General features: G+C 33.7%; 1 protein-coding gene across 3 annotated transcripts; it reads right to left on the reverse strand.

Annotated features, from left to right (window-relative positions):
- Positions 1-177: 177 nt before the first annotated feature.
- LOC110935592 (golgin candidate 5) lies at positions 178-21445 on the reverse strand. 3 transcript variants are annotated; one of them, XM_022177963.2, is made up of 21 exons: positions 21153-21445; positions 20150-20260; positions 19751-19992; positions 17599-18554; positions 16360-16431; positions 15552-15626; positions 14665-14779; positions 14505-14566; positions 14334-14381; positions 12962-13246; positions 11997-12056; positions 11512-11595; positions 11371-11436; positions 9875-9973; positions 9279-9497; positions 8405-8519; positions 6630-6847; positions 5307-5366; positions 1920-2033; positions 578-652; positions 178-473 (listed from the first exon to the last, which is right to left on the reverse strand). In XM_022177963.2, exons 3-21 carry the CDS (start codon positions 19917-19919, stop codon positions 438-440), a joined length of 2928 nt encoding a protein of 975 aa, XP_022033655.1. In that variant the 5' UTR covers positions 19920-19992; positions 20150-20260; positions 21153-21445; the 3' UTR covers positions 178-437. The 3 variants fall into 3 exon arrangements, with proteins under 3 accessions (XP_022033655.1, XP_035845575.1, XP_035845576.1); XM_035989682.1 differs by having other exon boundaries at positions 238-473; positions 20150-20203; XM_035989683.1 differs by having other exon boundaries at positions 238-473; positions 17599-18548.

Raw genomic sequence — 21445 nt, forward strand, 5'->3', positions numbered from 1 at the left:
AGAACTCATTTAGCCCTGAACTAAATTGATAGTTTTTTTTTTCAGATGAACCGCTTTAACACGAACCCATTTTACTCGTAACAAACTTTGACCCTAACCAATTTGACCCGCCACCAGACCTACCCATTTTATAAGGTGTTTTATATCAAACTGAAGTTGCAAATTAACAAATAATGAGGTGTTTGAAGCAAACGTTGATATGAATCTTACAAATGATCGGCTATGCATCAAACTCGGTAAAAAAATCTAGCTATAACCCTCATCAAAAAACAAAAGACATGTTATACAACAAATGCAAACACGGAACACAAATTAATTCCGGAAAAACAATGAAATGTGGAAACGACAAAAACGAGTATAAATACAGAAACTTGATGTTATGATGTATTACCGTATATATTACAACATGTACCATCATCACGAACTGTAGCTGGAACCTAGGCAGAGGTAATCGATGAACTTAACACTTGGATCTGCAGATACAAACATTTAATGTTTATGTTGTTCAGACTTAACTTACTAAATATTAAGATTTGTAATAATATTTAGACTATTTATTTAGAATGTAATTAGTTACCTTATTTACAAGCATGTTTACTTGTTCTCGGTACATCTCCTTCAAGTCCACAATATCAGCACGAAGCTCCTCAAGCTACAAGAAAGCAGAATTACACGATATGCATAAGCAGTGGCGGACCCAAGATTTTTTTCCATTGGGGTCCATTTTTTTGTGTTAGAATTTTTCACAACCAAACATTAAAATTTTCGGGCCGGTCGTCGTAGTCGGGTCGGGTCAGGGCTAGGAAATAATGTAGAAGCATTTAGTGGACATGAAAGCACTACATTATTAAGAACCATTTTTAAGAATCAAGTTATCAAATCGTGGTGGTTAATAAGTTGCTTGAAACCAATAGCTACCTAAACAACACAACTACTTTACATAACTTCAAAATTTTGTTTAAGCTTTTCTTTTTTGAACGGCACTATATAATAAACTGAAAAACAAGAGATGTAAGACTTGAACTTGAGACCTATTTATTGAAACACAAGGGGATTTACCACCATACCATCTTTGCTTTTAATACAATGGGGTCCAACTAATTTATTTTATGGGGTCCTTGAAAATTTTAACATACTGGTTCTACTATTTTTTTTAAAAACATTGGGGTCCATGGACCCCGACCCGCACCGTGTGGGTCCGCCCCTGTGCATAAGGTTTCTTACTATTAGTTGTCTTCTTGTTTTATGAATGTCACACTGTTTACAACTTCTTAAATAGCTTTATTAATGAAAATGAATCATAAATAAAAAGTAGTGTTTGTATCATATTTGGAATATTAAATATAAACAAAATTGAAAAAAAAAAAAAAGCATGGAGAAAGTGTTAATTAGTCGGCCCGACCCATTTTGACCTGTTATCCAACCCACTTATAATTTATACTAGAGGTGGAAAAATGGGCAGATTGGGTAACGGGTTCAGGTTGGAACGGCTTAAATTTTAGCCCTTTTTTATAAAGAGTAAAATGCCATTTTCGTCCCTGAGGTATGGCTAGTTTTACGGCTTTTGTCCAAGGGTTTGTTTCTGGATCCAAAAGGTTTGAAATCTTGCCATTTTCATCCAGCTAGTTAACTCCATCCATTTTTCTCCGTTAAGTCAGGGGTATTTCCATCTTTTTTGTTAACTTAAAGGGCAATTCGGTCTTTTTCACTTTATGTCAAAAGACCGAAAACAAACCTTTGGACGAAAGTCCCAAAACTGGCCAAACCTCAGGGACGAAAACGACATTTTGCTCTTTTATAAATAATTAATGTGTTGCTTATGGTTTAAAAAAAACAATATCACTGTGATAATTGTCTAAACCTATGAATAAAAACGATTTTGGAGTTGGTATGAAACACAACTCAAAGACAATATGTACCTCTTCATCTCGTTCACCCATTAACTCAAGTGCAGCAGAGTGCCTGCGTCTTAATGCTTCTATGTCTGCTTTCAAGCCAGGCAATTGAGACACTTCTGACCGCAATTTCTCACACTACACAAAAATACAGATCAAAGGTTAATTATATTTAGAGTTTAATCTATAAGGTTGATTATAGTAACGCACTAAAAAAATTATCCTACATAGAAACATACTTCAATTTCACACAACTCAAAGCAACCATTTGGTAAATTATGTTGCTAATATATAAATAAGTATGTCGCTAATTACAAAAAAATTATATTAAAATTATTGTTAATCACCAATGGCCTCTTGGCCTAGTGGCATCAAGTGTTTATCTAAACAAAAGTGGTGTGGGTTCGAGTCCCACACAAAGTAGGTATACGGTGGATTTTAGGAGTAGATTTTAACGATTGTGTGTTTGCCATTAAAAAATAGGGTTTAATCTTTAGGGTTATTTGCTTAATATAGCACGATACATTGTTTATTTAATTGATTATGGTAATGTACTTTGGCTTTATACAAATAATAACATAATTTCCTTCTTTTACCAATCAAAGCAACCAAAAGGTAAACTATGTTGCTATTATTGGAAACACACACACACGTATGTTGCATGATCAATAAAAAAATGAAAATACATTGCTACGGTCTGTTGAAAAATGAAAGTAGGTTGCCATCGGTGGCGGGTCCAGGAATTTTTCCCAGGGGGTTCCTTTTGGTATATTCTCACTAATTTTTTCGAAATCATAGTTATCAAAGGCGCTAGGCGCACTCAAGGCGCATAGGCCTCGCCTGGGGCCTAGGCGCAAAGTGCAAAAAAAGCAAGAGCCTGAGAAAAATAAAGCGCATAATAAAAAAAATTAAAGTGCAAAAAAAGCAAGAGCCTGAGAAAAATAAAGCGCATAATAAAAAAAATTAATAAATATATTATGTATTAGAAAAAGAATACTATTCTTTAAATAAAATAAACAAAATTTATTATATAACACTTTATATCATTTATTTAGTACCAAAAGTTCTAAAATATTAGCGCATTAGGGTAGAAAAGTAGTTTTCCTTAGATAAAAGTACGGATCTGGCTAGAATCCTGCTCGGAATTTAGAAAATTTGGCCGGAAACTCTCAGAATCCAGAACTCTCGCCAGAATGTGCACTTGAACCATCATCTGGAGAATTAAAGTGCAATTTCCTCGACTTAAGGCGCAACTGCCTCGCCTCGCCTGAAACATGGGCCTAGGCGCAAGAGGCGATGGCTTTTAACAACTATGTTCGAAATCATTCAAGGTTTCCACCAACTTTTTCCATTTTTTTTTTCAAACCAAGGGGGTTCCTGGGAACCCAAAAACCCCCTGGATCCGCCACTGGTTGTCGTGATCGGTAATGAAAAGCAGGTACATTACTCCCTCTGTTTGACTATTGTTGTCTACATTTCTATCTTGATTGTCCCAAAATAATTGTCCATTTTATATAGTTAGATTAACATTTACTAATTTTCCCATTTTACCATTAATGACCCTTATCATTAAATCTCACAAGCGGTTCTAGTCAACTGGGTCTTAAATGCATCAAGGGTAACACTGGCATTTTGCTAATTAAAATATGCATAATTTTGTTTTTCTGTTTGTAAAACAGTAATGTTGGAATGTAGAAAAGTACTGTTACATGTTTCATAATGTCATTATAATCAGAAAAACAGGTGGGCACTGAATCCTCATCTTTATCCTACTTTCTTTGTAATTTTGTTAGGAATACAATGACATTAGCGAATAATTAAGATGAAATAATTTTTCTAGTTAGTGTTCCTGATTTTTTGGGGTTGTTACTGCTTAATTTGTGGAGGAGTAACTACAAATGTTTTCTATTTAAAAGAATAGTTTTATACTTGTAAACAAAGCAGTTAATGCGGTAAAATATCATATATTTGTCAAGGAACAATATTTAAGATATAGTTTATCTCGGTGGGATATCAGCATAGTTATCAAAAGCGAGCGCCTTGTGCGCCTAGGCGCAATTTTCAGGCGAGGCGCAATTATTGCGCTTGTTTAGACGCGATTCCCAGATTCTGACGGCTTCCGACCACTTTCTGTAAATTCCGGCAAGATTCTGAAATAAACTCAGGCTTAGGCAGCCGCGTTTAGCGTAGAGGAGGAGAGATGGAGTAAAATGGGTCAAAGACAGCAGCTGCTCGTGGTGTTCTGGTGGCCGGAGACCAGAGTTTAAGGTGACAGGAGATCGGAGTTGCAGGGTAGTGAGAGAGAAGGAAGAAGAAACGTTGAGGGGGTAAAGGACAGGAAAGGGGAGAGAGAGACATACAAAAAGAAATAAAAGCAAACCTTTTAAGTGGGTTACTGTTTAAAAGACTGTTAAAAGTGACTGAACATATATGTGCAGAGACTGAAATAATAAAGAGTGAACATATGTGTAAAGTGTAAACGACAGTGACTAATTACTAGCATAGGGCTAGGGCTAGGCTAGTCTTACAAAGCATATTATATATTTTTTATTTTCTTTATATGTGCGCTTTTTTTTTCTCGGTACCCACCGAAACCCCCATCGGGGACCCCTCTTGCCGAGCGGGATGGCACCGCCGTTAAATCGGTGAGGTAGAGAGAGGGAGGAAACCGGTGGGGAGCTACCGAAGAGAGGGGGAGGAGAGAGGGAGGAGAGAGGGATGAGGGACCAATCAAAAGTTTCCTTTTTTTTTTTTAAAAAAAAAAAAAAAAACCAATTCACCTAAGAGGGGAGTGCCGCCATCAATTTAGGGTGTTAGGGGAGTTTAAGAGGGGAGTTGACGTGGCACACGAGGATTGGTTGGGCGTAAGAGAGGGGACTCACCTCTTAGGTGAGCACCCGTTACACCCTAAACGACAGTGACTAATTACTAGCATAGGGCTAGGGCTAGGAAGGTTCAGATGAAAACCACTAGTTATTGTGAAAACTCGAAAACTAATTAAAAAAAGCCAAAAAAACATACAATTTTTTTTTTTTTTTTTTTTTGCAAACCAAATTTCGCAGGTTTTTTTATATAAAAAAAATTTTCAAAAAAAAAAAAAAATTTTTGTGTAGTGCACATGTGTAATACTACACATGTGTATTATTACACAAGTGCACTACAAATTTTTTTTTTTTTTTTTTTTTGAAAAAAGTTTTTTTTATATATAAAACCAGCGATTTTTATAAAAAAAAAAATGGAAAAAAAAATTTGTGTGTTTTTTAGGCTTTTTTTAGTTAGTTTTCGAGTTTTCACAATAAAAGTGGTTTTCATTTGAACCATCCCCATACACAGAATTAATTCAAATTAAACAAAAAAATCATCAAAGAGATATAAGATGGTAAGAATGGGAAGAAAGAAAAGAAAGCATACCTCCTCAGTCATCTTAACCAGCTCCTCAGCTAGAGAGTCACGAATGGATTCCATAGATGCCTAAAGTTCACGTTGAACAATAAATCGCACGATATTAAACAACGGGACAACAGTGAACAAAACAAAATAAATAATTTAGAGGTGGCCATTTTGACCCACTTATATCAGTTATTATCAAATGGGTTAAACTAAAAAAACTGAGTGAATAGGAGAATGCGCAGGACATGTTTATTAAAAGATTTTGACTCTTATGGCAATAACATTGTTTTACGTAATCATAGTGAATACATTAAATATTTATAAATAATTTAATAATAGACAAGAGTGTTTGTAGATTAACCCAATTCCGACTAGAACCTGTTTTGACCCGTACTTTAACAGAAACCACGTCTAAGAAATTAGTAACAGAAAAAAATTTTAGTTTATGATGGGCATGGGTTCGTAAACCCAACCCGCTTGAATAATCTTGTCAAAAAGATGAACCCTAACCAATACACCGAGACACGTCTAATTTACGACCCGTTTGTATGACTAGTGCCATTGATATCACTAACTCAACTACAAAAGACAAAGGAAAGTAATATAAGATCATAACCAACTACAAAAAGACGCAGAAAACTAATATAAGATTAAAAAGCCAAAGGAAACTAGTAGAAACAGACAAAACTAATAAATATAAGATTCAAACAGGTGCCTGGCTGCAAACGAACCGAACAAACACGAACAAAGCCTTGTTCGTGTTCATTCGTTAAGGAAATTATGTGTTTACGAACTGTTCATGAACACTTACCGAACAAGATTTTCTGTCCGTGTTCGATCGTTAAGTTTAGGTAACGAACGTTCATGGACACAAACGAATGTTCATGAACATAAATGAGCCAAAAGAATGTTCATAAACACAAATGAACACAACAAAAAAAGAACATGCATGTCGAATGAAATTTATATCTTTCATCACAAATATTACGTAGATCCACCCATAGTATACTAACCTAATATTTATTCAATATTTTATTAGTGGCAATTTTGAAGTATTTAAATATAAAATATACAATTAAAACCCCAATGAACTATCAAAACCAAAGCAAACATATACGAACACGTTATGGAACGTTCACGAACATAAACGAACGAGCGCGAACTCTGTTCATGTCCGTTCATTTAACTAAACGTTCATTTATTAAACAAACGAACACAAACGAACTTCCCGCCAAACGGTTCTGAACGTTCGGTTCATTTGCAGCCCTATGGAAGAGTAGTTATTATACATATATAATCAACTTCATCAATAATAGAGAATATAATATAATAATGTGTTCATACCAATCTAGACATATAAGACGCAAGTTCACCCTCCTTTTGTCTCAAGGCCGCTTCAAAAGCATTTGGGGTCATACTTTTCAGATAATATGAGCTCATGATCGGTTCTCCATTATTTCTCCTTTCAGATAAAGTATCAGAAGAGTCCAACGATGCTTGCAAGTAAAAACTTTCCTCCATGCTACCTAAACTGCTTGCATTTGATAGTCTGCGAGCCAAGCCTGCAAATTGCGGTTCATATATTTAAAAAAACAAATATAACAGAAAACACGGATCATGAATAGAGAACAATAAACAGATTCTATTTGCTAGGTGTTGCAATACATAATCAGTGTGCCGAATATGGTTATAAATATTATATTATTTCAAATTTTCAATAACATGTGATTTTGTTAAGTGTTCTGGCACATAATACATAACGTACTTTCACATTTGTCTGGTTTGTCATTCTACTTTTTACTAAAGGTGGCAAAATGAGTGGACCTAATAACGGGTCAAAACAGGTCAAATTTGTGACGGTGGATCACTGGGTCTGGTTGGGCTGACCAAACATTTTTTTGTCCAAAGTCATGCAATGCTTATAAAGTAAAAAACAAGAGTAAGAGTAAAGTAACACGGATGGTCCCAGTGGTTTACCAAAATTTTGGATTTGGTCCTTAGCTTTCCAAAAGTACACGGATGGGCCATGTGGTTTGCACTTTGTAACGCATTTTGTCCCCAGCTAGCAAATCGTTTCAGCATGTTCAAGTTAAGGACTAAATGCGTTACAAAGTGCAAACCATAGGGACCATCCATGTGACTTTTGATAAAGTTGGGGATTAAATGTGTTACTAAGTTAAACCACTGGGACCATATGTGTACTTTTGAAAAGCTAGGGACCAAATCCAAAATTTTGGTAAACCACAGGGAAATTCATAGATTTTAGCTGGGGGCAAAAGCATAATTTTATTTTGAACTGAGGGCAAATACGTAATTTTAAACTGTGGTGTACTTTACTCTAAAAACAAGTAGTGTGTTAAATATGAATACATATAGATATTTTATTTCAGCATAAAATACAAGTTTTATGCATTAAAATACACTATGGGTGACTTTAAACCTGTTTCCTTTCAAGATCCTCTACTAGAGCCAAGCATTATGAGCTGGTTGAATAAAGTCAAATCATGTAAATTTTGGTATGTATTGAGTTGACCTAAAAGTCAAAAACAGTTTTTGTCAAAACAAAATTACATTTTATGATACACAATTAGTGTCGAACATGATCACAAATATTATATTGTTTCAGTAATACCAAGCCTTTGACTAAAATGGTCTAAGGGTTTTAACAGATTATAGATACAGTTCGGGTGACTTTCGACCCATTCCACTTTCCGCTAATATTTTAATTTGACCCTTTATAGATAAAACATAACTCAAATAAACTGTACGGGTAGGGATACTGTACATTAATTCAAAAGTGTGAGAAGTGTATTATAACACTATATATAACAAATATATTGTTCACCGTATAACAATATGTAACATCATATAACACCATATAACACTATGTAACACTATATAACAAATATAACACTATAGTTTGTCTGATAGCATGTTTATGATAGATGTATAGTGTTACATAGTGTTATATGGTGTTACATAGTGTTATATGGTGTTACATATTGTTATACGATGTTTATATGGTGTTATATAGTGTTATATATAGTGTTATAATACACTTCTCACACTTCTGGATTAATGTACAGGATCCTCTACCTAAACTGTACTATACTATTTACCATTTTCATAGGCAGACTTGGTTCTTGCTAGCGGACTTTGTTCGGGAATAATAGAATTCTGAAGGCGAGTCGTTGTTTCCAGTTCCAAACGGGCAGCTTTCTCACGTTCTATATCCTGTAATTATCATAAGCATACTTTATACAAACTGAAGTATTTTCATAAACTAAGAAAAGTAACATTTAATACACTTTGAAACAGACAAGTTTAAATACTTTGGAAATTTAAACAGCAAGAGAAGCTTAAGCTATAGGAGAAAGCATTAAAATAATCATAAGATGTGTCTATAAAAATTAGTGGTAGCAATTTCGACCCATTTACTTATGAATGAGTCGCTTCAGATTGTCTTATCTCTAACGGGTAAAAGTTAAAGGAAACTATATTGAAAGGGAACAGGTTAAAAAACTTATAAAGTGTCACAAAATAGCATACTTTTGGTGGTGGTCTAGTTTGGTAACTATAACTTTTTTCGACCCATTTTGGTAATATTAGTTTCTAAACGACCTAGACAAAAATATAAATCATAATCCCTAAAGATGATATCCATGTTTTCTGGAATATTTGCGTGGTTTCTTTTAATCCTAAAGTGGGTAAATAAAGTTTTTATCGTCCCTATTTAGTAAGTAAATAAGTTTCATACTTATCTGATAATTTTGTACCTTTTTACCCTAAAATTACCAAAGTGGGCCTTAAAAAGCTTGTAATTACTGAAATGGATTGAAAGTTGTAATTACCGAAAAAAGGATCATCACTGAAAGAATATTGCTACTCTTACGATATGTTTACATAACTTTTATTAAAAGAAACTGGACTATTATTGAAATTATATTTTTGCGATCATACATCACATGCTAAATAAATAACTATAAATGCTACCTGCTGGAGGAGTTCCCTATGAGTCAATGCTTCTTGCAAATCTTGCTTATGCTTTCTCTTAAGTTCCCTTATTTCTTCTTCAAGTTGATTCACACGATCTTTATGAGTATCTGCTTCTTCTTTTAGGGCTAAATATTCCTGTCGGTTTTCTGCTGCCTTTTGTCTTTCTTTTTCAAGGGACTTAGCAAGCTGTGTTTGCTCGCCTCTTAAAATTGATATCTGTAACACATTACAAATTTTTAACAATGATTGGTATATGGCTGGAAGACATGACAATCTCAATCCGTTTACTTTTAATGTGTTGATTTGGGTTTTTTTTTTTCTCAAACGAGCCAAATGAGTTGAACAGCAATAGGTTTTAATGTGTTACAAAGTGCAAACCACAGGGACCATCCGTGTACTTTTGGAAAGCTAGGGATCAAATCCAAAATTATGGTAAACCACAGGGACCATCCGTGTAGTTGAATAGGTTAAAAGTTGTCGGCAGTGTATTTTTGACATGCTATCTGACATTCTGACCCACCTATTTTGGCACCTCTAAATCTCTAATTGATACACAGTTGAAACAAAGCCAGCCAATTAATGAGCATGCGCACCTGAGCTTCAAGAACATTTATTCGAGACAATGTTTGGGATAGACGTTCATTTACGGATCGCTCTCTTTCCTCTGCAGCTGCAGCTTTGGCCTCCGCTTCCTTCATATTAAAAAATTAAGAAGCTATATAGAATCAATAAAAGAAATTGTCAAAGAAAAACAATATAAACTTTCTTTGTATTATCACATAAATCCCTGGACTTTATCTTTGCTCGACTAACTCACTAGAATTAAAACTTAATGAAAAAGTCCTAATCTACTTTTGGACCTCTCAATACAAAAGAGAAAGACCTTTAAGTTAAATCTGAAAAAGCTCAAGGATTTAACATGCAAAAGGGACTTCTGTATTAATCATGCAAAAAATAAAAGTCCATGGACCTATGTGCGGATTAAGCAAAAGTCCATAGGGTTTCTTTTTTACGATTTCCCAGTGTATATCTATATCTATGCTATATAATAAAAGAAAACAAGCAGGGACACGTGTCATTCATCGGAGCCATTTACTTTTTGGTTTTCCCGTTTTCCCGCCTTTCTCTCCTACGTAACTATGGATACTTATTTTTTAATTAAAAATAGTTATAATATCATTAACCAAATGAATTTAATATGAAATTAATTATTAAATTTTTAAATAAACTTATCTTTTTCACTTAAAAGCTTCACCAAGTTAAAATATTAAGAAACAAGGAACAACTATGATAATTGTTTTTATGAGTGATTTCTAAAATTTTCAAATATTTAATGTGGTTGGATGATAAGAATGGTAAAAATACAGTATGTTAAATAATAATAAAAAATAGATGGTATTGAAAAACCAAAGTTAAAACCCAGTTGAAAGAAATAATGTTCTAAAAATTAACTTAACAAAATTTATAATTGTCACGTCAACGTTCATTTTATAAATACATATCTTGATGACTGTATATGTTAACAATTTACATCACTTTTTAAAGTTTTTATAATATTAGTATTAATACATGGGTTTATTCAACCGTGCAGATCACATGTTTTTTAAACGTAACTTTTTATTACTAATAATTATATAACATTACATTTATCAACCCGTGTATTACACGGGATTCTAACCTAGTAGAGAGCATAGTTGTCAATAGCGAACGTAGCGATCGCTATAGCGTGCTACGTAGTGTATAGGTCTAGGCTCGCTAATAGGGTTGTAGCGATAATAGCGACAATTTATTCTTTTTTTTGTTTTTTTAATATAAATAGCTATAAAATGGCTGGATTTTAGGTTTTTGTTAAATATACATGTAAAATAGCATATACACCAGGGTATTTTGATATAATATACATATAAAAAAAAATTTAATTTTTTTTTTCTAGTGTATCGCTATTTATAAACTAGCCGCCCGCTATTTATCGCCAATTCGTTATGCAGCATATAGGTACCTTATCACTATTCGTCTCTATTCGCCATTAACAACTATGGTAGAGAGTAATAATTTAATCAATTATGTAAACATGTTTTTGTAAAATTACCTGAAGCCGTGAGTTTAGTGATCTCTCTACAGCAGTCCAAGCTTCTGCTCTTCTAGCATTTGTTTCCTATCACATAAAGACAAATTAGCAAAAAAAAAAAAGAATGGTGAAAATCAGGGGAAAGAAGAAAGGGAAGCAAACCTGCATAGCTTCAATCTGTCTCAGAAGAGGTCTAGTAGAATCAGGAACTTGCATGACCAACTCTTCACATCTACGCTCACTTTCCTGAAAAGAATGATACATTATGAGGGGGTATATGTAACTTTTGAAAGTGATTATGTGATACTTAATAATCAGAATAAGATGAACTGATGAACTTTAAAAAACTGGGTTGCAAAAGATAGTTTTTGCCTGTGCTTCTACTATTTGAAGTTGTAAATGTAATAATCAGATAATAAGATTTTTTTGCGTTCGTCAGATTCTGTTTTTATGGAACTAATACATAAATTAACCAAAATAGCATTTTTGTGAAAAGATGAGACGTTTTGTGAACTAAATAAATATTTAACTTGAATAGTTTAGAAGGAATGAAGCCAAGAGGTAATGAATAATGATGACTAGTGAATGATTCGATATAGAAAAATATTAGATTCACTTGGTAAAAAAATTAAGGAAGTTGACTGTACTTGATAACGCTTTTGAAGGTCTTCAACGTCTCTCCTAAGCATATCTTCTCTAAAAACTGCCTGCAGAAATAAGGTTTAATAAATTCGATAAATCTACTAGAGCTGGGTATTTTGACCCATTTACATGCACGCGGGTCGATTCTGATTATATTTATCTCCTCAGGTCAAATGAATTGATTCAAAAAAATAGGTTAGAAGAGAACAGGCTGAAAGTCGACCAAAGTGTGTTTTCAATGCATAAATGATAAAACCTCCTAAATCATTTGGTCAAAACAAAAAAAAGATTATTAACCAAATAATATAGTTTTTGCAACCATATTATAAAAACATTAAAAAATACGAAAAAAAAAGTGTTTGGGGTCAACCTGACCCGTAGCAAAAATTATCTGTTTTCTTGAAAAAAAAAGATTATTATTAGAATAATATAGTTGCTGCAGTCATATTTGACTTGTTAAATTTCTAAAAAAATGGACAAGAAATGTTTCGGGTCAACGGCACCAACTTTGACCATGTTTAATAAGTAACCCATTTTAAGTTTTGACTTGTTACCCAACCAACCAAATTCCACCTTTAATATTTTACAAAGCAATGCTTACAAACAATTTTAAACCCTGCTACGCTCAGAGTTCATTTTATTCAAAAATAAATAAATAAATAAATAAATAGTAACTGAAATAATATAGTTGCTGTGCATATTCAACATGCTAAATTTCTAAAATATTGAACAAAACTTCTGACCTGTTTAGACCCATACCATAAATAAACTGTTTTAACCCAAACCCATTACATAATCCCACCCATTTAGCCCCCAAAATCATTCTTTTTAAATAATAATATTATTACTGAAACGATATAGTTATTGTAAATTGTAATCATGTATAGACCTGTTACCCGACCCATCCATTTTACCACCTCTAACTTCTCTATCAAGCAATGCATGTAATATAATTGTTTCAAACTGAAACCTGCTGCTCAGTTCTGCTTAGGGTTTGTCTCAACTCTTCTAGGGTTTGAACTAGCATGACTTCACGCTCCTCAGCCTCTTTTAGGCGGCTTTCAACTTCAGTTTTGGCTTCACTGTTTGCCCGGGCCTCGGCTAATGCTTCAGCTTCCTTAGCTGCATTCAATGCGTTTGTATAATATTCTTTTTGTGTAGCAAGTTCAGCCTGATTTTTCTCTATTGTTAATTGCAGCAGTTTCTCTGTAGCTGCTTTATCCCTCTTTATACTCTCTACTTTACTCTCTTCAACCTGGAAAGTAACTAAAACAGTTAATGTTTAACCTGGAAAGTAACTAGAAAGGTTAACATTAACAATAGTAGAGGGGAAAAAGAATAACAGTGTGCAAGAAAAGTGGAAATGGAGAACAGGTATGTTTGACAAAAGTAGATGTAGATGTAGCTGAAAAATGTAACATTACACGGCACAAAAGGACATATAAATATTTATTAGGTATGTTATTATTGTGAAAGGGTATATGAGTATTTTTTTTTCTCTGAAAAACCACTTAGGCATGTAGAGCCTGTAATTATGTTCGTGTCCTTTATACGAAAAAAAAAAAAAAAAAAAAAAAAAAAAAAAAAACCTAACGCTCAAAAAAGTAGTTGAACATGTATATGTACATGTGGCAATGTTGAACCATTTACGTATAGATGGGTCAATCCGGGTTAATTTTCTCTAAAAGGTCAAACTGGTAAAATGTAAAAAAGATAGCTACAAGGGAAAAGGGTCAAACTGGTCGAAAGTGGTCCGAAGTGTAATTTGAATGCATAAAACCTACTGAATCATTTATTTATAAAACTACATTAAAAAAAAATCCTTGCCGTTCAAAAAAAAAATAATAATAATAATAAAAACAATAATGATAATAATAATAATAATTCAAACAATTTAGATTGAACAGATATAAATAATGCATTAATGACACTCTAATGGTTTATAAAAGTTCTTTGGGACAAAAAAAAAATGTTGCGGGGGTCAACCTGTTTCGAACCATATATAAAATTACACGTTTTGACCCATTACCCAACCTGCCCATTTTGCCACATCATCATCATCATCATCATACTCAGTAAATCCCACCAATAGCAAAGCTAAGGTAGGGTCTGAGGAGGGTAAGATGTAGACCGCCTTACCTCTACCCCGTAGGAATAGAGGCTACTTCCAATGAGACCCCCGGCTCGTTAGTAGTTTTGCATCAAGCCTTGGACATAAGACACATAACACTCAGCAATTAAGACAAAGGCCAATTAGTGCATGTACTCCCTTGTCTTTCGGCTATCAGCGCCACCACATGATGCATGATTAACCATTTTGCCACATATAATATATAAATTACCTGTAGTTTGGCCATCAGTCCTTTCTTCTCTTCTTCAAGCTCCCTAATCTAGCTTTCACACACATAAATTCTTAATGATATCTAGAGTAACAAGTTCATATATTAAATAGAAAAAAAAGAAGTGTCTATATTTTGTTTTAAGAACGACACGGTAGTATCTGTATTGCATACCTGCGCCCGCAATTTCCTAATCTGAGATTCTTGAACAGCTTGTTTCTTTGAAAGCCCTTCACCTATTTATATTTTTTAAAGGATAATCACCATCATTTATATTATCCAATCATGGAAAGCTATTCTGTCAAAAGTACAGTTATTTAACTTATTTTCTTACCTTCTGCCATAATTTGAGTGATTATTTCATCTTTTTCTTTCAGAAGAGCAGCAGCATCACTTTTTTTATTTTGCTCTCTACGTAAGGTATCCCTTTCCTTTGTGAGAGCATAAACCTGTAGTGAAATTAAGAGTTATAATACATCAAGCAAAATAAGTAGATTAGCAGCACTAACTTTATATTAGACTATACTATAGTGGGCCCACGGGCTCAGATAGGTTACAATATATAGAGATTACAAGTAACCCTAGCAACCTAACTGAGCCCGTGGGCCCACAATAATATAGTCTTAATACTTTATGCTCCCAATAACTGAAGTTATAATGTTATATGCACCCTATGATTGCATAAAACCTTGTGAGGGTGTTTAAGATTGCTTTTTTGACTATGTATCTACTTATTGCGCTTTTTAAAGCAGATATGCACTTAGAGTGTTTGGATAAAGAAATGTGCTTATGCTTACCTGCTTATATTAGGATGAAATAAGTTGTTACAATAAGAAGATTGAGATTGCTTACGTTAAAGTGATCATTCTTGGTGGATTTAAAATTACAAGTTTATGACAAATATTACTCAAAGGAATAGATCATTACTTAATTTGTGATCATAAGATGCTAAATTGCTAGTTATTAAGAAACAATAAAAATCTTGACAAATTTCAGACAGCCCGCGAGCCAACATGCACCAAAAAATTACCAATTTTGACCCTTTTTCCACCTTTAAAGTTTAAAAAAATCCTTAACTAAACAAAATTTAAAGAATAAGAACTATCTAGCAAGATGCTAAGGACTTTTTTGGCATGTTTTAAAGATTTTTCCTAACATGACAATCCTATACACAAAAATCCAGGATATTAAACAAAATTTTAAAATATAGAAACTGTTTACCTTTCTTTCGAGAGTTGATACCCTTTGATGATACTCTTCTCGTAGAGACTCGATATCTGCTTCACTTGGTTTTCTCTGTTTAGTAATGTAAAAAAAATCAGATGGAAGACGAATTACATTAAAAATTTATTAAAAGAGAAGCTTGATTGGTTAGAATTCAGTCAGCTGCTGCAGCAAAGTTAGAGGTGCATTTTGACCCGTTTTTGGGTGTATGAGTAAATAGAGCACCTCAAATATACCTTGTCTCTAACAGACCAAAAGGGCTAAATTTAAAAAAAAAAAAAAAACTTAGATAATATGGAAACAGGTTGAATGGGTTAAAACTCAAAAGTCACCCAATGACCAAAGTGTAATCAAAATGCTAAAGCATCCTAAACTGTTCTATTTTAAAATAAGATTAGCATTGTAATAATATAGACCATAATATAATGACGTTTGTGCCCTAGCGAAACTCAAATGCAAATTCCCAAATCATCTCTTCTGACCCACTCAATTTGAAGTACCTAACTAAGTAATGTTATTTCTGGCATGACATCTGATAGATGAATAAGTGTTATTTACTTGACTCATGAAATAGGTATAAAGTGTTATTTACTTGACTCGTGAAATAGGTATAACCGTATAAGTTCTACAACCAACAGGAAGAAACAATCAGAAAAGATTAAATAGAGCAAGTTAAAATATAGTAGCATTTAAATTCAATTAGTTTTGAAAGTAACCAATCACATGCATAGCTGTATGCGACTTTGAGAATTTATAAATGGTACTCATACATTTTTGGCAATAATTTACTGAACCTTCAACCTACCCTTTGATCCTCGACTATAGACTTCAGTTGCTCATTCTCTTGCATCAGCTTTGCAATTTCATCAGCTTTTGCCTGTTAACAGATGATAATGATAATAGATGAAAAAATGTTGCAAAGAAAATTTATTCACCAAGATATAACTAAACATATCAACATTTTAGCGAATAAAAAAAAATTAGAAAAACTTCAAGGTGTTAATTTCAACAAATAAAATACAATATAAGAGCATAACCATGATGACAAAAAGATTGACTTCACGGTGTTGGTTTAAATTATAATTTAAATAACTTCTCATAAGTTTAACACTCATAACAAACAATAAATGGCACATACTTCTCATTTAATGAAACAATCATATGATTTATGAAAATTTCAGTAAAAAAAAAAAAAAAAAAAACCGGAATTATCATATCATCAGCTCTAAGTAACTTTCCCATGCTCTTATGTTATACAAACTGCAGACAAGCAAATTTATACATAAAGTAGTTGTGGTCCAACTTTTATTTCAGGTAACCAACATTTTTTTACCCCAGAAAAGGCCATCAAAGTTTCAAAAATTATGCAAGTTACTTAAGTAACCAGTCTCATGGTGTCACTTCCGAAAAAAGTCAACACAGTCAAAGTAACTAACACATCAGCTGACACACCGTCATGTTAAAATAACTTCCATCTCTAAGACTTCCAATTTTCTTTATTCAGGGCTATGCAGTTAATATCGGTGAATCGGTGATATATCACAGATATATCGGTTTTCGGTCCCATGTAAAATATCGGTGTCAAATATTGGTCAGAATATTATCGTGATATTATCAGGATATTGACCGATATATCACCGATTTTCCCGATATCAGTACATTTCTTCTTAGTTCTACCATTCGTCTTTCTACTTATTGCTGATATTAGTGTTTTAAGTCTTAATTGTTAGTGTTAAATGTTGGTGTTTTAAGTCGTAATCAATTCCTACTTGTTACAACTATTAGTGTTTTGCAAGTTGCAAAAGGTTAATTTGTTAATGGTAGGAGAGTATACTGAATTGTTAGTGTTAGATTGCTATATATACAAATTCTACACGATATTAAAATTACCGATATCCCACAATGATAACCGATATCTCAGATATCGATCCTTGACCGATATCCGATTTTTACCGCATTAACTGCTTAGATTCAGGGTTGACCTAGTAAAGGCATTCATCCAGAATACCAATTTTTATGAACCAATAATTCAAAATTACAATACCTGAGCTTGTCGAGCAGCCCCTAAAAGTGCAGCCTCCATCATTTTCATCTCACGGGTTACCTTCTCCAGTTCAGCCATCGAATTTGAATCGTCTTTTTTCGATAGCGCTTCAGAGATAATGACAGACACATCATCTGGATTTTGTGATAAATGCAGTTGACCTTCTTCAGCAACTTTAATTTCCTCAAGTGTGACAGATTGACCTTCATTAATCTCAGACAAACTTCCAGTTTCACCATCTACCGACGGTTTCTCTACTTCAACCGCAGAAACAGATTCTTCATGTGAAGCCTCTTCTGACTTCAAATCAGGAGTAGGGTGAACTTCATTTAGCTCAGAAGCAGCCACAACTTGGTCAACGCCATCAGTTGACTCGTCTACTATTGATTCAGACTTGCCCACAAACTCTGACAGCTCAACACGATCCACATTTAATTCCGCTTGTGAATCAACTTCAGCAGCGGTCGTAGTAGCCTCGTCAGATATTGCAATATTTGATTGTTCAGCAACATTTTCTACATTGTCGGAAGATACAACATTCTCTGCGTTATCAGAGGATGCAACATCGTCTGCATTATCAGAGGATGCAACTTTGTCTGCACTATCGGAAGATGCAATGTTTTCTGCATTATCGGAAGATGCAACATTTTCTGCATTATCGAAAGATGCAACATTGTCTGCATTATCGGAAGATGCAACGCCATCTGAATTCTCACTTTTAATAATATTTATTTCCTGAGGGTTTTCGGAAATATCTATTTCTGAAGGATGACTTTCATGTTCTTCACGCTCTAAATTTTCTTCAGGCAAATTATCGGGTACGGGCACTTCTTTTTCTTTAACAGAAGATGAAGATTGAGGACCTGAAGATTCAACTTTTTCTATGGATTCAGCAGTGCTATCCTCTTTTTTTTGTCCCATAAAAGCCATTATGTCAGTGGGCCATGACCCTGAAGCTAGTAGCAATTAAAAATAACCTTAGTAGCGTAAAAGTAGGAGAAACATTGCCATCACCTCACTTGACATGATTAATTTATCAACAGTTCAGCATTATAATTAATAAAATGTTTGCATGAGAACAGATATTCACATGTCATTTTTTGGGGGATGTATGTGGAGGCCACCAAAGTATTCTACATTTTTTCCTTAAAGCCACCAACATACTGGAACTAGTTTATACGACGTCCCATAATGTATCCTTTTTCGTTTATACCAATTCCGGCAGATGTATACCAATTCAGGCAAATTGTTCTGTTAATACGTGGGTGCCTGGAGACATATTTTTGCCATTTGTGACTCAATTACGCTTGAAGATATAAAAAATATTATGCAAAACGAATTTTGCAATTTTGCATCAAAACGAACTATATATTTTTTTTCTTGTCGTTTAGATGGTGGTATTCTACACATATCATTTTTTGATGGTGGTATATCGGTTTAAGATGTTAAGGATTTATGCTCCCGCCTCCCTCCACCCATGAACTTGTAATTACTTCTTTTTACGAGACTGCCCATTAATTTTGCAAAGTTCCCTTGTTTGGAAACTATCAAAATTAAAAATAGACATTCGCCCATAATAAGAAACAAATAGTGACTGATTGGGTCCACAAACTTCACTTATGTTGTCATTATTGAAGGTTCTTTTAGAAATTCGACTGATAATCGAGCATTCTCCTTTTCAACATTGCAGTGATTGTAGGTTAGGGCAAGGGAAAGTTTAATCTAAAAACTTCCTAATGTTGCCTTAACTGTTGGTACTTCTTTTGTAGTTTAATGCCATGCAATCTGCACATCCAACATTAAATGTTGGTAACATTTGGATTCAACTATTTGTTTCAGTTCAAAGTGCTCCAGACTCGATATGATTATTTCATTTGACGTAAAGATAGGCAATCCAATAATATCAACAACCAGTCCAGAGCTGATTGAGACCATTTGTTACAACAAACACACAATCAGATTAAACAATTAGACATAGCACACTGCAATCCCATAAACAAATGGCTCTAATGGTTATATTCCATTTGTTTTACTGACTTACTATATAACATTCCAGATATGTCTATGCAGTAAAACAATTGCATTGAAAATAAAATAACTAGATTCAATTACAACAGCAAAACATATCAAACAAAGGCGATTAGGTGAGTACCTTCATTAGTAGAAGTAGTAGTAGAAGTAGTACCACCAGCCTTGTCTTCAAATCCAAGAGCACTGTCAAAGTTCTTCTCGATATTCTTCACACTCTCACTGAACTTATTAACTGCTCCGGCTATATCCGCAAAGTTCCCTAACGTAACCTTCCCACTAAACCAGGCCATCTCCTAATCTATAACCTGAGTCTTCCAAATCCTCAGACTACACCGGATCAATTCATAACCAAACTCTGCAAACCTAGATTGATCAATAATCACTAATCAGCATAATATTCCACAATTAAACCTAATTTTAAGCATCAGGATTTAAGCCACAACAGATCTGCAATTTCATTGATTCAACTTGTGAACTGTGACTCTGTGAGTCTGAATAAGTTATGAATACGAATACATACCGTTGTTTATCGTCGTCAATGAATCTCTGCAGATTTGTGTTGCTAGCTTGTTAACTGCTATCAATCGTGAACAAAGCCTTAACTAATTCGACGATACTGATTGTAATTAACCTAGATAACAATTATATGTAGATTGAAACTCAGATTGGTGCAATGATCACTAATCAGCATTAAATTGCACAACTAAACCTAATTTTAAGCATAAGGATTTAGGTCACAATAGATCTACAATTTTGTTGATTCAAATTGTGAACTGCGAGTCTATACATGTTATGAATACGTATACATACTTGTTAACTGCTATTGATCGTGAAGAAAAACTTAACGAATTCGATGATCAGCTGATTGTAATCAACCTAAATAACAATTATATAAAAGTTGAAACTCAGATTGATGTAATAATCACTAATCAGCACTAAATTGCACAACTAAACTCAATTTTAAGCATCAGGATTTAGGCCATAACAGATCTACAATTTTGTTGATTCAAATTGTGAACTGTGAGTCTGAATATGTTATCAACAAGAACACATACTTGTTAATTGCTATTGATCGTGCAGAAAACCTTAACTAATTCAATGATATGCTGATTGTATACAGGTTGACACTCAGATTAATGTAACAATAACTAATCGGCATCAAATTGCATAATTAAACCTAATTTTAAGAATTAGGATTTAGGTCACAACAGATCTACAATTTCACTGATTCAAATTGCGAACTGCGAGTCTATACATGTTACGAATATGTATACATACTTGTTAACTGCTATTGATCATGAAGAAAACCTTAACTAATTCAACGATAAGCTGATTATAATTATCCTAAATAACAATAATATGCAGATTGAAACTCATATTGGAGTAATAATCACTAATCCGCACTAAATTGCACAATTAAACCTAATTTTGGGCATTAGGATTTAGGTCACAGCAGATCTACAATTTCGTTGATTCGAATTGCGAACTGTGAGTATAAATATGTTGTGACAACGAATGCATACCTTTGTGTATGTGTTGCTAGCTTGTTAACTGCTATTGATCGTGAAGAAAACAAGTAATTTGATGATCTGCTGATTGTGATTAACCTGGATAGCAGTTATGTATAGGTTGAAGTTCAGATTGAGTAGAAATCGAATGCAAAAAGTTGTGATCGACGGTGATGAACTGAAATCCAGATAGCACGAATGGCCGCTCCGATTCGGTTGTGCCGGTGATTGACAACTGACTGCAAGTACATCTCGTTGAAATCATAAACACGGATGTCGATAAACGGGTGTGGGGCCAGTAGTAAACC

The sequence above is a fragment of the Helianthus annuus genome, chromosome 4 (genome assembly GCF_002127325.2).
Source record: "Helianthus annuus cultivar XRQ/B chromosome 4, HanXRQr2.0-SUNRISE, whole genome shotgun sequence".
NCBI lineage: Eukaryota > Viridiplantae > Streptophyta > Magnoliopsida > Asterales > Asteraceae > Helianthus > Helianthus annuus.